Below are 16,990 nucleotides of genomic sequence, written 5' to 3'. Positions count from 1 at the left end.
ATTACCATCATTAATTATTCCCTAATTTACCATAAACATTTGTCCAAAACGGACAACCGAGTCAAAGTTATGCCTTGCCGAACTTTTGACACAACATAACTTTAACCCAGAATTATTGTACGAATGAGAAATAGAAATCAATATATTTAATTGGGAAGAGAGATTTTTTAGAAATTGGGCGAGAAGTTAAAAACCCAGGATTTTGTTATTATATATAGTATAGAAGTATAGATGTACAAAGGGAATTGTATTACACTATTTTAAAATTTTAGATCACAACTTTAACACATAATTATTGTACGAATGGGAAAGTAGAAATCAATATATTTTATTGGGAAGAGAGAGTTTTTAGGAATTGGGCGCGAAGTTAAAAATCCAGGATTTTGTTATTATATATAGTCTAGATGTACAAAGGGAATTGTATTACACTATTTTAAAATTTTAGAATAGAATTCTTACCAAGAATTATTGTACGAATGGGAAAGTAGAAATCAATATATTTTATTGGGAAGAGAGATTTTTTAGGAATTGGGCGGGAAGTTAAAAATCCAGGATTTTTTTATTATATATAGTATAGATAGATGTAGAAAGGGAATTGTATTACACTATTTTAAAATTTTTGATCACAACTTTAACCCAGAATTATTGTACGAATGGGAAAGTAGAAATCAATATATTTTATTGGGAAGAGAGATTTTTTAGGAATTGGGCGGGAAGTTAAAAACCCAGGATTTTGTTATTATATATAGTATAGATAGATGTAGAAAGGGAATTGTATTACACTATTTTAAAATTTTAGAATAGAATTTTTACCCAGAATTATTGTACGAATGGGAAAGTAGAAATCAATATTTTTATTGGGAAGAGAGATTTTTTAGGAATTGGGCGGGAAGTTAAAAACCCAGGATATTGTTATTATATATAATATAGACGTACAAAGGGAATTGTATTACACTATTTTAAAATTTTAGATCACAACATTAACCTAGAATTATTGTACGAATGGGAAAGTAGAAATCAATATATATTATTGGGAAGAGAGAGTTTTTAGGAATTGGGCGGGAAGTTAAAAACCCAGGATTTTGTTATTATATATAGTATAGTTAAAAACCCAGGATATTCCTAAAAAACACAAAATATGCATCCCAAGACACAACATTTATTAGGTTCTATAACATCTTGTACCGCATTTTATTCCCAAGAAGTATAATAAATATGTTCTATGTAGATTGGTTTCATTAGCCATATATATGTATTTGAAGACACAAAATTGTGCACTGAAAGACGCAACAATATGCACTCGAAGGAACAACAATGTGCACTCGAAGGTAAAATAATGTGTACTTGAAGGCATAACAATGTGCAATCTAATCGGCCGGCACCAAAACGTTCACTCGATGGTCGAAAATTGGAATGGGATTTTTTGCAAAAAATAGAAATTGATTGTCCCAAACAATATGATCTGTAGGTTCTATAACATCTTGTACCACATTTCATTTTCAAAATAGTATAATAAATATGTTCTATGTAGATTTGTTTCATTAGCCATCAATATGCACTGGAAGGCATAAAATTATATATGTATTGGAAGGCACAAAATTGTGCATTGAAAGGCATAACAATATACACTGGAATTGTGTTTTTGTTTTTTTTTTTTTTTTTCAAATCTTTGAAAGCAAAACAATATGCAGTGGAATGAACAACAATGTGCACTCGAAGGCACAACAATTTGCACTCGAACGCATAATAATGTGCACCGAAGGGACAAAAATGTGCACACGAAGTCAAATTTTGGAATGAGATTCTTTGCGAAAATGGAAATTGATTGTCCCAAACAATATGATATGTTGATTTAGACTGATTTAGCTTCCATCTCAAAGGCGAAGAAGTGTAGAATATTTTTTAGAGCTATTAATCTAGACATATCAACGACTCAGATCTAACTCTATTTTTTACTTGGGGTGTTATTTTGCACCTATCCACACACACACACACACACACACACACACACACACACACAAATATATAGGAAAAAGTTCAAATGCGGCGAGATCCTCCCGTGCGGTCGTGCGGCGGTTTTCAGAATACACCAGCTCAAATGCGGTGGGAATTGAACCACATGCCCAGGAGAGGACTAAGAACTAATCTTAGCCGTTCACGTGTCTAGATCTAACGGATCAGAAACACTATTATTTAAAAAATAAATACGGTGAAATTTTTGTAAATAATTAAACTTTGAAGTGAAAGTAAGTTGTGCTAAAAGTGCAAGTAACAATTTCATAGAGTGCACCTAAGTGTAATTAAAATGTATTAAAAATGTAGCAAATAGTGTACACTGGGCATCAATATTAAGTGCACCTGACGTTATCATTAGTTGCACCAAACGTTATCATTAAGTGCACCAATGTAAAAGACGTTATCGTTAGGTGCACCAATGTGAAAAAGGTAAATTACTTGCACTATTAAGTGAAAATAGTTTCATTTTTAAGTGATTTTACTTGCACTTTTTACTTGCACGCTTGCACCCGTTACTTACACTTTTAACACATGTTACTGGCTCCAAAGTTTAAGTTATTTACAAAAATACCACTGCATTTTTTTTAAAAAAAAAAAATAAAAATTACATCACATCCGTTAAATCTAGACATGTGGACAAACAAAAAAATTACTTTTCCCATAGTGCGGACCATTTCACACAATAGCTCTCTCAATCTCTGTATAGATTTTGATTTTAAGATTGAGTGAAAAGAAAAGTGGATATAACTACTTTACCCTCCAATTCCACTCTAATTTTACAAAAAAAAAAAAAAAAAAAAAAAAAAAAAAAAAAATTCAACGAAGAACTATTAGTGGTAGCTTTAGAGAAGTTGAAGGAATTATTTTGTCGTATGCTTGTAAGTTGAGGACCAAAGCTGATAGTGCATCAAACTCAAAGCACCTTTAGTGAAATTTAGACTATTAGTGGTAGTTTTAAAGAAGTTGGAGGATTTATTGTGATAGGCTTATAAGTTGAGGACCAAAACTGGTAATGACTCAAACTCGGTGAAGGTTTAGTGAAATTTACTCTATTAAATTTAGGCAGAAGGATCAAATAGATCCATATACTAATATTGATTGTTCATCTAGCACCATGAATTAAAATATGGTCCATCTAGACCATTATACTCTCAATTATTTTTCATCTAGCTTTTTTAGAAAGTTTCTAACAACTAACCCATCTACTTTAATTTGTTTACATGGAAAAATAAAATATTAAAAAAAATGCTGACATGTTATTTTTTCATCTAACTTGCTATTTTTGTCACTTTTTTAATGTAGAAAAGTTCTTTTTTTTTTTTTTTTTTTTTTACGTATTTTCGGATTATGTTGATTTTTATATGGCTTGAAAAATTCCAACTCCTCCTCTATTGCGAGTGTTGAGTGTGAAAACATGTAGGAGGTATTCTAAGCGGAATGCATCCATGCTGTTGTTACCATAAATTTGTCCTGCTATATTTTTGTCGTGGAGGGGTACCTCATCGCGTGAAGGGGTACCTCATCGCCTTAAAAAACATGACTGCTTTCGTCAGGGACATATGTCAGTCTCCTTTATTCGTTGTCTATCTCTTTCTCTTTCCAGTGCTGCACATTATACCTCGTAACGCGAAGTTCCTTAACTTTTACTTCAGTCAGATTGTAGCTGCAGCTAGTAAACGCAAGCATGTTCTTTTCGTATCTACACTCAAAGGAAGTCAATTAATTAAGTTACACCTCAAACATTAAATCAAAAGTCGTGTTATGGGCTGGGGACCTTAGCATGCTTGGTGGCTCGTTACTACAGATGGTGGAAGCTTGCTTGCATGATGTTAATCCTAATAAGATTCTGATTATGGCAGCTCGCATGTGGGCTGTTTGGTTGACACGAAATGACAGACTGTGGAACAGCAAGACTTAGAGTTTGGCGGATTCACAACAATCAGTGGAGACCTCCGTTTCCTCATGGCAGCACGCATTTTTGCCTATTACGTCTAATACTCCGAGGACCATTGCAGCATGGAGCCCACCACCGAAGGGAGTCCTCAAGTGTAACGTAGATGCCGATATTTTTGATAATGTCATGGGGTTTGGAGCTGTATTGCGAGATCAAGGGGGCCGATTTGTGGGTGCCATCAGCCGCCGATTGCATGGCACGAGGGATCCCTATTTTGCCGAGTCAATGGCGGCCAAGGGACGGCACACCAATAATTTAATTCTTGAGTCTGATTGCTTAAATTTTTGTTTGGGTTTTAACTCTGTTCGTGGTGAGCTGTCGTAGGCTCCCAAATTAAAACCTTACAAACGTAGTAGCGGGAGTAAGGGTCGATCCCACGAGGAGTAACTAGTTTAACTTTTGTGCTCAAATTAAAGGTAGGGGGTTTGAAATATATCGAGAATAAAGATAAAATAAAAGAGAATTTAAATAAACAAGAAATTTAATTGAACGAATAAAGCAATGAAAATAATATATCGAAAACACTTATAATAAGAAACCTTGGTTAGTAAAGATCCACCACCGAAATTCAACACTGATCATTGATTAATAAAGCAATTAATATGCAATTGAGTATTTGTCGTGAAATTATTTCATTTCCGTTTTCCCTTAGTTGTAGGTAAATAAAGCACAAGCGGTTTAATTACTCCTAACTACTAAATAACCTAAGACAAGCGCTATAGATTTAATTTAATAGCAGCAATAGGAACTAGGAAAACCGACAAACTAAATAACACAAGCACAAGCGGTTGCATTTAATTTAGGAAAATATTCTACCCGAGTCCAATTATCACTAAGCCGTCAATAATTAACCCAGTTGCTACTGAATATTAGAATAATTTGTAGCACAACATTATCTAATATAGCAAATAATTATATCAAGTAAATAACTAGTAGGCCTCCCTAGCAATTAAATGATACAACTATTCAAATAACTTAGAAGAATATTTAATACCCAAATGCATAAAAATTATATAATAAAAATAAATAAATAATCTTACAGCATAATCAATTCCGGGGCTTCAATTCACTAAACCAAGCTAAAGAAATTAGCAATGAATGAACATTGATAACAACTTTACAGAATAATCGAGAGGGGAAGAATGAATGATTTACAATAGGAAACCTAAACTATTTATACTACTTCTAAAAATAGGCCAAATGAATTTCAACCATCCAATTCCTAACTTTCAGCTTCACGTCCGAATTAATCTTCCGTTTCCTGCGCATGATTTGGTTGACGACCGGTTAATTTGGAAGGATTGGAATGAATGTTTCAATTCCTTTCTTTGCATGCATCTTGGTTGGACAAAGAAATCATATTTAACATTATAATATATATTACTAGTACGTACGTAGTATGTACTTTATATATTATTTATTATATATATTATATATTATATTAAACATTATATATAAAACTAACTAATTATTAGATAATATTAAATAACTAATGCAAAATTATTATAAAGATGTACCTAAAATAGGAGGATAAAATATGCTTATCAGTTCGTCAAGACTCTTCCTATGTTGGTCTCATTATAAAACAATGTCGGTCTATTGCTAGTGACATTGGGAACATTATTGTTCGCCATGTCAATAAGTCAGCGAATCTTGTGGCTCATGTGCTGGCACGGGCGACTGATTCTTCCTCTGTCCTTGGAGTTTGGGATTCTATCCCGCGTGATTGTATTTCGGATCTTTTCGTTAATTAATGCAAGTTATTGTTTGATTTTCAAAAAGTCGTGTTAGTTATTATACCTCAAATGAAAGCAATATGCAGATCATCGTTATCCCTACGTCTATTAACCAGCTTTTTTCCAAGCTCCTCAATCTCAGGTGTGTACCGAAGAGCCTCATAAACGCACCATCAAAAACCGAAATAAAAACCAATGTCGATAAATGGGTTCAAAAACCAAAAAAAACGGTAACATACTTATTTCACAGCCGACGAGAAAAATAGATTCACTGTTTTTTTTTTTTTTTTTAATTCGTAAAAGAAATCAACATAATCTAGAAATACGTTAAAAAAAGTTTGAATTTTTTTATCGAAAAAAGTGACAAAAACAGCAAGTTAGATGAAAAAATAACATGTTAACATTTTGTTTTTATTTTATTTTTCCATGTAAGCAAATTAGATGGGTTACTTGTTAGAAACTTATAATGGCTTAAATGGACCATATTTTAATTCATGGTGCTAAATGAACAATCAGTCTATTTGACCCTTCTGCCTTAAATTTATACTAAAATCACAATTGAGAAATTCTACAAATTAACCAAAAAAAAAAAACTATTATTATTACGGAGTAATATTGTGTTTAAAATATAAAAATTAAATTATAAAAATGAGTGGATAAAGTAAATAAATAAAAGTGTGGGCATTTAATGGGTGGACAATATTCTAACAAAATCATATTTTCCGATCAGCTTTTACAGTTTCACATCTTTCCATTGCGCATTTGCGCCGCCTATCCCTTCATTGGCCAAGGAGGAAATTACACCAAACGGAGTATTTTACACAGGAAGTGGGGAGGACATGGCTGGCACGTGCAAATATGGTTCGTCCGTCCAGATCCAATGGAGGCTTGGCGCGTGTCGTCATCTGACACCTACTCAGAATATTCTTCTCTCCCCTGGCGCCCATCTCTATAAGGCCAAGAGAAAAGGAGTCTTATTGTGCCGGCATAGCCGCCCTTCTGTACTGAGCAGCAGATCGAGTAGTAGTAAGAGTTGTTCATTTAGCTTCGGAAAGATGAACAACGGCGGCGAGAACGGCGGAGTGACGGCGGCGTGTGCGGTGTTGTCACCCTCTGCGGCAGCGGCGGTTGAGGCGGAGCAGCAGAAGCTGAAGAAAGGGATCGCGGAGTTCTACGACGAGTCTTCCGGGGTATGGGAGGACATGTGGGGAGACCATATGCACCACGGCTTCTACGAGCCGCAGGCGTCCGTCTCCATCTCCGACCACCGCGCCGCTCAGATCCGTATGATCGAAGAGGCCCTCCGTTTCGCCTCCGTTTCCGGTATATATACACATACATACTCTTCTTTTTTCTTTGCTTGTGCGTGCATAAGTGCATTACAGGTGTTTGCGTATTTGTCTGGACTTAAAACTGTTAATCCTCTGGCCTCCTGCTGATGATTTTTTTGCTTGTGTGTGCGTAAATGCATACCATGTGTGTTTAAAAAAAATGCATTACATGTGTTTGCATAAATGTTTGGTCTTACAACAGTTAATCCTCTGGCCTTCTGCGGATGAAATTTTTACCTCAGTAGACTGACAAATAGAGAGTCATGAGTGCCTTTTGGAACCATCGCGACTGACAAACCAGATACATGATAACGTATAAGCCACATCAATCCTTTTCCACCTCCAATTAGTTGCTGCATTGTCATTAGTTTGGATTTTAGCGTTGGATTTTGCAGCACCTCTTTTCTGTTGTTTCTCTTTCTTGCAAGACCACAAAAAATCAAATTTTTACAAGACAACTCCAACATTCTCTCTACACTCTTCTCTCTTTTCTACATGACAAAAAAGCTAAAAAAAAATCATTAAAAATCCTCTTATTAGGATGCTCTTAGGATGCTGTGGACCTGCGGTATTATTTTTTTTTAAAGTTAATACTTAATACCCCTTGACAATATCCATTTTTTTAATTTAGTTTTAAACAAATTTTTGTGCTTAATTAAGTTAGAATTAATGATTGAATCTATAAAAATCACTATAATCCAGAACTTAATTAAGTAAAATCATTATAGTAGAAGAATAACTTAAGGAAAACTATTATTCCGTATAATTGAGTACTGATTGAGTTATTAATAAATGTAAAATTATTAAGTTATTTTAGTAGAGGACAAATTTTTTATGACTACGAGAAAAATCACTATGATAATTTCCTATTGGATATTAACTTTGTTCTTTTTCTCTTTACTTTTACCTACCTTTTGCATCATGCATACCACGCCCCTACACGCAACTTTTGCCTTGTCATTGTTTATAGGAAAATGAAACAGGTAGTCGAAAAGTAAAAGAAGATTTTACTTAGAATACAGTGCCACTTTAGGAGTATTTTTATTTTTTTAGTATTAATCAAATATTTTAGAGGATATATGTTATATGTTTATTTTTAATTTAATTGTGGTATTTAATTTCTCCATTATATGTAAATACAGATTTTAAAGTTTTTAGTTATTAGTGAATTAACATATTTTTTTTTTGTGTGTGACAGTGGGGTAACAATTTGGTCTTATGATTTTAACAAAATTTTGTAAAAAATTGATGGAGTACGATTACAATAGTGGAAAAGTATTATTTTTTTAATTATTAAATAAAAAGGTTAAAAATAAAGTGCCATGAAATAAAATTAAAGAATAAAGTTTTAGGTGGTGTTCTAAAACTACACCCATCTTAAAAATTAAGTACTTATTTTGTTACCACCTATTGGCTATTGGGCAAATTATATTATGCACCGCGGTGCATAATCGATTATGCACCGCGCGTCTTTTTTTTAAATGAAAATTAACAGTGTTTATTTCTGTCGTTTCGCACCCTTTTGCAAAAAGTAACTCTGTTATTCAGTGTCATTTTGTATACACTGCAGTTTCAGTTGAACACAACTACAGTTTCATTTCGATATAACTATAGTTTCATTCGATATTTATAGACTCAAATATGTGAAAATGTTATTTAATTTTATTTTATATACACTATAGTTTCATTAAAACACAACTACATGATTATTTTGATATAATTACAGCTTCATTGTACAATATACATTCAAATATGTGAAATATTATTCAGTTTCAGTTTATATACACTGTAGTTTCATTTCACTATAACTATAATATCATTTTGATATAACTGCAGTGTCGGTTTGGATATACTGTAGTGTCAGTTGGTGTTTAATACACCAAACAAACGGACTCCGTTAACTCTAACGGCGGGCCGTTTCTTTACTTAAAGAAACGACGTCGTTTTTGACCGCGGTGCACATGCACCACGGTCTATAATATAACGACTGTGGCTATTGTTGGTGGATCGGTACGGTGGTCATTGAACAAAGTAACATGATGGCTTTTTCTATTGTTTCTACCTATGAACTTTGGTTTTAGTGTTTTACAATTGTTTATACGGAAAATACTTGTCCAATTATGAGAACAACAACTATTTTATTTTTTACAATTTTTCAAAGAAAATATCAAAGAAAATTGGTGGCTATTAAATGTTTATGTTTATTTGATTGTTTTCTTAATGTTGCCAACTATTTTATTTTTAAATTTTATTTTTTACAATTTTTCCAGTTATGGCATTGTTAGGTTTATTTATTTATTTATTTTTGTTTAAAAATTTTAATGCATTTTTAATGTAATATATAATGTTAATAACATATATTATCTCAATCGAAATTTTATAATTATCAATTAAAATTCTGAAATGTTTAATTTAAATATAAAAATATAAATAGTAATAATTAGAATTATAATTTTTAGAATGATAATAAATAAAGAAATAATTATAATATGGTTTTTTGTAAATTGGTAGGTCCATAATAAATTTAGAAAAAAAAATTAAATGTTCGGGATAAGAATTTTTAAGATTAAGTAAGATAAAGGATGCTGAAGTGAATGTTAAGGCAAGAAAAAATCAAGACAATTAAAGTTGTTAAGACTTATTTTTTTGGGTGATACATTTCGCATCCATGACCAATTTATCTGCCAACTGTTTTGATTCGTTTTCTCGCTTTTGATGTTATTATAACCTACTCCGTATAAATATAGGTGATAGGTCTTATGAATTGTTTAATGGTCGCCATCCATTTTTGTATTGTTTTTCGTTGTAGACTTGTAGTTACTTTGTTTTCATCCATCTACCTTTGTCAGTGGGTCACATGTTCCCTCTTAAGCATAGATTCCCGTAAATAGCCTATGTCATATATGTGGATAATAAGTAAACACTTCTCCCACTTTTTTTGCCCACATGTTGGATGGTACAATTTCTTACCATTTGATGGCTTTTTTTAGTTTATTTTTGTTTTTTTGAAAACCCATTTGGTGGTTCTATCTACTCTGTGGTAATACTTTTTTCTTTTTTTGCCATTTGTTGATTTTTTAAAATAATCTATGATTTATTTGAATGAACATTTATTTTATGGAAAATGAATTCTTTAAATTTGATGAAAATACTTTTTTTGTTCTCCTTTGATATTTTAAAATGATATAACATAAATTTTAGAATTTTGACCCTCAAAATATAAATAAATAAATAAATAAATAAATATATATATATATATATATATATATATATATTTTATGGAAAATGAATTCTTTAAATTTGATGAAAATACTTTTTTTGTTCTCCTTTGATATTTTAAAATGATATAACATAAATTTTAGAATTTTGACCCTCAAAATATAAATAAATAAATAAATAAATAAATAAATATATATATATATATATATATATATATATATATATATATATATATATAAATGCAATTAGACTCTCGAATTAATAAAAAAAAAATTCTTATTGAACCCTTAAATTGATAAAAACTATACAATTAAAATATTTAACAAGTTACGAGAAGTTAACTGGTCAATTTGATGATTTGACAATTAATGTTGCATCTCATTCTCTCTTTTTTTTTTTTTTTTTTTTTTTTTTTTTAAATAAAAAAAAACTTAAAAAAATAAAAATAAAGTTGCTGGCGCGGAGAAGCCACTGGTTTCTTCCTCAAATTGGACAAAGAAGCAGGTGGACTTCTCCGTTTTAGATTTGAACGGAGACTGGCTTCTCCGTCCAAGGCAGCTCAACAGCTACCATGGCGCTGTGCGTTGCTTTTTTTTTTTTTTTTTTTAATATAATTATTTTAATTTAAAAAAATAAGTTTAAAAAATATTAATCAACATGGTATCTACGTAGTTGATGACTTAAGGTTAACATGTTACTATATGTTAAATGAGTTAATTTCATTGTTTTAACAAATTTAAGCGTTCAATTGGAGTTTGTTTTTTTTTTTTTTTATAGTTGATAGCTTAATTGTACTTTGGTATATAGTTGGGAGGTTTATCTGACCTTCATCCCTAAATTTTATATTACCTTCACATATCTTTTAATTAGAGAGAAGCATTCGAGTCTTTATATTAATTATTCCACTAAGTAAATAATGGAATCAGTATTTCAAGTAATTTCTTTTGAATGAAATTTAAATTCAATTCATTCTTAATTCTTTTTCAAGAACCAATGGGTTGTTATTTTATTATAATTTTTATATTTGATTTTTTTTTATGTTACAACATTTAAAAAATCAATTCAATTGTAAATAAATTTGAGTAAAATTCTAGTTAACTGGACTAAGAATGGTGTCAGTTTATTAAGGTTTCAGAGACATCATTCTCACCCAAACGTGGCAGTAACTATTCTTTGGTGTTTATATGTCATAGGCTCTCAAGGTTTGTGCCTTGGGCGATCTGGGCTTATATAAAGGCCATTACATTACAGGCATATCAAGAATAGTAGTTGATAGTTGATTGTTTTTATAACATTGCAGAGGATCCAGAGAAGAGACCAAAGAACATAGTAGATGTTGGATGTGGTATTGGAGGCAGTTCTAGGTACTTAGCCAGGAAATATTCTGCCAGGTCTGAGGGGATCACTCTAAGCCCAAACCAAGCAAAGAGGGCTCAAGCTCTGGCTGCTTCCCAGGGATTGGGGGATAAGGTCTTTTCTCTGAATCTTTTTCATTACTTTTCTTTATGGGTGGTGAGGGAAATCCGTAGCTACTATCCGAGGGTGTGCACTTAGTAAGCCCGCCTCATGATCCTAGCCGGCAAAGGAAAACCAGCCTAGATTGCCCATAGCTGTCCAACTCAAACAAATAGGGCTGAGATTCAAACCCGTGACCTTGGGGTTATCCATTTTCATTACTATCTGATTTTTATTGAAACTAAGTATTGGATTAACGAGAAAGCATGCATGCAACTAGCAGGTTTGTTTTCAAGTTGCAGATGCGCTCAATCAGCCCTTTCCTGATGGAAAATTTGATTTGGTGTGGTCCATGGAGAGCGGCGAACACATGCCAGACAAAGCAAAGGTGATAATCCTTCTCATACTTTTGTACGTGTTCAAACTTTAATTGTCTCTGAGAATGCCTGCTGGAACTAAGTGTAGTTTGTTTCGGAGCTGGCACGAGTGGCAGCCCCAGGTGGCACAATCATCATAGTTACATGGTGCCACAGGGATCTTTCCCCAACAGAACAGTCTTTGCGCCCAGAAGAGAAACAACTGTTGAACAAGATATGCAATGCTTTTTATCTCCCGGCATGGTGTTCTGCTGCTGATTATGTAAAGCTACTCCAATCCAACTCTCTTCAGGTAACGGTAACACCACAAATTATAACTTGTGTAGTAGTTACTAATACCAGTCTTAATCGGCAAGACATACATTCTTGATTCTTGTATGATCAGGACATCAAGGCCGCGGATTGGTCTGAAAACGTTGCCCCGTTCTGGCCAGCAGTAATAAAATCAGCATTGTCATGGAAAGGCATTACATCACTGCTAAGCACTGGTAAAGCTTAACAGGAGGAAACATGAGTTTGATTGGTTTAATATAATTATTATTTCTGTTAGTTTCTGGTCTCTAATCTACAAATGTTTGATAAATAGGATGGAAAACAATAAGAGGAGCTCTGGTAATGCCGTTGATGATTGAAGGGTACAAGAAAGGTCTGATCAAATTTGCCATCATTACCTGTCGGAAATCTGATGAATGAGGAGGAAATTGATAAGCGTAGATAACTAGATTTACGGAGCATTAATATTATTGTTTTCAACTTTAGCTTTGCTTTAAGGTTGTTTCATGTGAGGTTTTCTGCCTATTCCCTATTCCCTAAAAGATCTGATCTACAGATCAATAATCATCCTCAAGTAAAAACATTGCCCTGCCTTCTTTTTGCTTCAGGAGCCCATGGTGTGATTGATGATTTTGGTTTGTTTAGCCTCATTAGCAGCATATGAATCCAGTATTTTACTCTGTGAAATGAAGCAGGCTCTATTTGACAAGTCTAACTAAAATGTTATGAAAAAACACGTGGATCTTGAATGCAAGAATTAACCTAGGGTTCTAATTAATTTTATCTACATTTAATAAGAGCGAATCTTGTTAGACCTTTAACCGGAATAAAAAAAATGTCGGTACACCGGAATAAAAAAAATGTCGGTACACCACACGCTCTACCGAGTTGTACTTTGGGCTCCTGTTGTAGTACAATGCTAATTGCAAATCCTAATATAACCTTATTACTCTTAATTTTAATGACTTAACACCGTCAGATTTAACGACTCTGTCAACAAAGATGCGCGGTGGCAAATTAGAAAATTTACGCCAAATTGAAACCCAATTACGAGGGAGGGTTAAGGACATTCCAGAGAAGCACGCGATCTGCGATTCTGGCAAATTAGAAATTTACGCAAATTGAAACCCAATTATGAGGGAGGGTTAAGGACATTCCAGAGAAGCACGCGATCTGCGATTCTGGAGCGATTCTGGCAAATTAGAAATTTACGCAAATTTGTGCGGGTATGTTTTTCTCATTATTATTTGACAGTGATTTGCTATGATATTATGTTGTGCAATCACAATAATTTCTCGATAAGCTCAAAGTTTTGCTTTAAAATGCTTGTGCATATATATTTGCATATGTTGGGATTCAATTCGATTGCTATGTGTGGTTTATGAATGATTGAATGCTGAGTAGTGTTTAACAGTGAAGCTCACACCATATATATATGTTGGAAATTCTTATGAAAATTTACGTCTTCACCTGATGATTAATTAAGAGATTATCATCATATATATCTTATAAATTTTCTTGGTAGAATTGCCTTGCTAAATTTAGTGCGTGGATGTTTTGGATTGGGGGCATAATAATCTGTGGGATCGTGCCTAAATGTTTGTATATATATTCTGCAAAATTGGTCATTTAAGATGGCAAACATACTCTATGTTTGATAATGTTTTGAGGCAATTTCTCAATTTTCAACAATAAATGTGTTTTGACTTCGTTTGGTGAACACACTTTTGTGAACTCCATTCACTTTCTGTACTGACCAATTGCTCAACCCTTTAATAAGAAGTATTGGGTTCAATCCCTGGAAAAGAACTCCTTGCCTCTTTTGAGACATTGCATGACATATGGTCCTCTTCCTTACTCACATGCATGCAATATGTCAAAGTAAATACATTTTCCAAGCCCCAATGCAGGAAATATCCATTATATTATGTAGCATTGATTTATAGGATTCAAACCCCATGTAAACAAACCTGTTAGAGTTCAAATTTTTTTTGTAAAATAATAAAAAATTGAAGAGATTTTAATCTTGTGAAATTTGGGCTGCTGTTGGTGTCGTGTTGATTTAGCATACAAATTATGGTGGTGGTGATATGCTCAGTTGAGGTAGAGTAGTAACTGCAGTGTAATACTTAGAAAATAGACGTTTGAGGTGCTGCCTTTGTTCTGTGAAACTTCATTCTTACCTTATGGCTGCCTTTGTTCTTTGAAACTTACTTCATTCTTACCTTATGCACTGCCGATTTGGATGTTGTGCATCATATTTTAATTGTATGTGGCAAAGCAGGCAAGATAGGCTGATGAAACCAGTATGTATTCAATTTAACTTTTTTAAAGAAATACATAAGATTTATTAAAGAAGGAACATATGCTATTATGAATGAAAAGATTAGTGTGCCCATTTTTGAATTTATTGTTCGGAATTTTGATGTATGTATTGGGGGCGATGCATGAGATTGTGAATTTTTTTTTACCTTAATAGATCGATGTGATTGTGTATTTTTGCTCTGATCTGTATTGTTTGACCAAAACATTATGAGTTGAGGTTGAGTTTATAGGGTATGAAAGATGAGATTCATTTCTGCGATTGAATACAAGTTGATTAGTTCACCTGTTTATGATTGGGTAAAAACTATATTGCCCTTGGCCGCTTTCAAAAAATACTATATGGCGGCACTCTTGCTAATGGATTGTTTACATGAAAATAACATAAAACTCTCATTTCTTTCAAGAATGTGTTGATAAAATTAAAAATGATGCTATAAGTGAAACTGCATAAAAAAAATCATGCATGCTATATTCAATGAATTTCTTCCTTTCATACTGGAGTAAATTTTCACTCTCATATATCTGTCTCCATCTGTTGTAATTTCTAACTAAAGTTTAATGAATCTTTGTATTGGCAAACAGGGGTTGTACCAGAAAGATTATGCACTGCGGCAGAAATAAGATTCTACTTCAATAACACCTTCACAACATCAGGGAGTTCCAGTTACCTAAACCCCGGCAGAAATTGTAATTTGACTTCTTGGGAACCTGGTTGTGAGCCACGATGCGCTTCTCCAGAAGTGTGCTTCTCCAGAAGTGTACCAAAACTGGTAGGAGTTGCATACTCTCTTCTTTCTGTACTTATTTTTCTTGGTTCAATATTGCATCTGGCTCCCATTTGAAAGTAAACAAGGAACTTGATAAAGGGTTCTGGAGTCTGGACTCTTTTTTTAATTTTCTAATTTTAATTGATGATATTCTATCGTTTTGCTTCGATCACTCATCCACTTTCTATTTCAGAATTGCAAAAGGATGGAAGGTAGGTTGAATCTGAGAAGAAAAGCGGTGTGTATTTGGTGTTGGCGTCCCCGAACCGGTAAGTTTCACTTTCAACGACACACCTCAAGATCTCCAGTTTACATTCTATTATAAGAAACTCGCTGACATTATTCAAAACGATCATTTTATATATGTTCGTAATCTTGCAGCAAATTCTGAAATGGTGGATCTGGTTTTACTATCTAATGCCTACATCTTGGTCCCTAAACGGCATGCTTTCTTCGCAATATGGAGATATAGAGAAGGATATCGAGATTTTTGGAGAAAAGAAAACATAGGCAACCTTATTGAGGGATTATTTTGGATATCACCATGATCAATTACCAATTGTGGCTGCAGTGCTGATTCTGTTCCCTCTTCGTTTTGCCTGTTTATTCACACTTTGCATTTAGAAGTTGAACTTTCAAAGGAGGTGCTAGAAATTGAAATATCTGGCTGGTTTATGCTTGGGCAGAAAAACATGTTAAATATTCACTTTTACTATAATGTTTTGAGAGAATATTGTATTTTCAAAGGGTAGATATGAGGATATCATACATATTTGTAGATTTCTTATGACTCATATCCGTGTTTGGAGTAAATACTCCCTCTCTCTACTGGACACACTGATTAGTTCAGAAAAAACAAAGTCTGTAATTTTTGTTTCCTTTCCTTTTCTTTGTCTATTTGGAGTAATACTCCCTCTCTCTATTGGACACACTGATTAGTTCAGAAAAACAAAGTCCATAATTTTTGTTTCCTTTCCTTTTCTTTCTCTAATTGTTAGGAGTTGTATTCCCCAAAAGTGGCTTCATTTTGTCTGCTAAATGTTAATCGCAAAAATTGGGTATGTTCTTTGTGCACATAATATTTGTAGGAAAGTTTTACATTGTCAAAAAGATTAAGTGTTTATTAATAAATAAACTAAAAAATTATTTGATTTATATATAAAATACTAAACACACACCAACCCGATTCAATCACCAATAAGATTTATTGTTACGCGTAGTTTGCTAGGCCAAGTTCAACATCGATCAAATATGGTATCGGTATCTATGCATGATCAACTCTAATATAATCTTGCATTGATATACTTTAAATACTTATATTAAAATATTAGTTAGGCTGTGCGTATCAAATGAAAACACAATGATTGCAGTGGCTCCTTGTTTAATCATAATTTTCTTACCTAATCTTCTATATTTTACATAATTATTTCGTAGTAAACTTAATCAATACACAAATAGTAATTTATTTCCATATTACGATACTTTCTTATTTACTAAATATGTCATCTTCACTATATCAAATATATATACTTGTCAT

At 32.9% G+C, this 16,990-nt stretch overlaps 1 protein-coding gene across 1 annotated transcript; it reads left to right on the top strand.

Annotated features, from left to right (window-relative positions):
* Positions 1–6,384: 6,384 nt before the first annotated feature.
* On the top strand, positions 6,385–13,070 carry LOC109179117 (tocopherol O-methyltransferase, chloroplastic). Its single transcript, XM_019328685.1, has 6 exons — positions 6,385–7,029; positions 11,557–11,726; positions 11,995–12,099; positions 12,177–12,380; positions 12,474–12,576; positions 12,675–13,070. The coding sequence occupies exons 1-6, from the start codon at positions 6,546–6,548 to the stop codon at positions 12,779–12,781; spliced, it is 1,173 nt and encodes a 390-aa protein (XP_019184230.1). The 5' UTR covers positions 6,385–6,545; the 3' UTR covers positions 12,782–13,070.
* The last annotated feature ends 3,920 nt before the right edge of the window (positions 13,071–16,990 follow it).

Source organism: Ipomoea nil, unplaced genomic scaffold, assembly GCF_001879475.1.
Source record: "Ipomoea nil cultivar Tokyo-kokei standard unplaced genomic scaffold, Asagao_1.1 scaffold0876, whole genome shotgun sequence".
NCBI classification, from domain to species: Eukaryota; Viridiplantae; Streptophyta; class Magnoliopsida; order Solanales; family Convolvulaceae; genus Ipomoea; species Ipomoea nil.
Note: the sequence above shows the minus strand (reverse complement) of the source record. Positions and strands in the feature narration are given on the sequence as shown.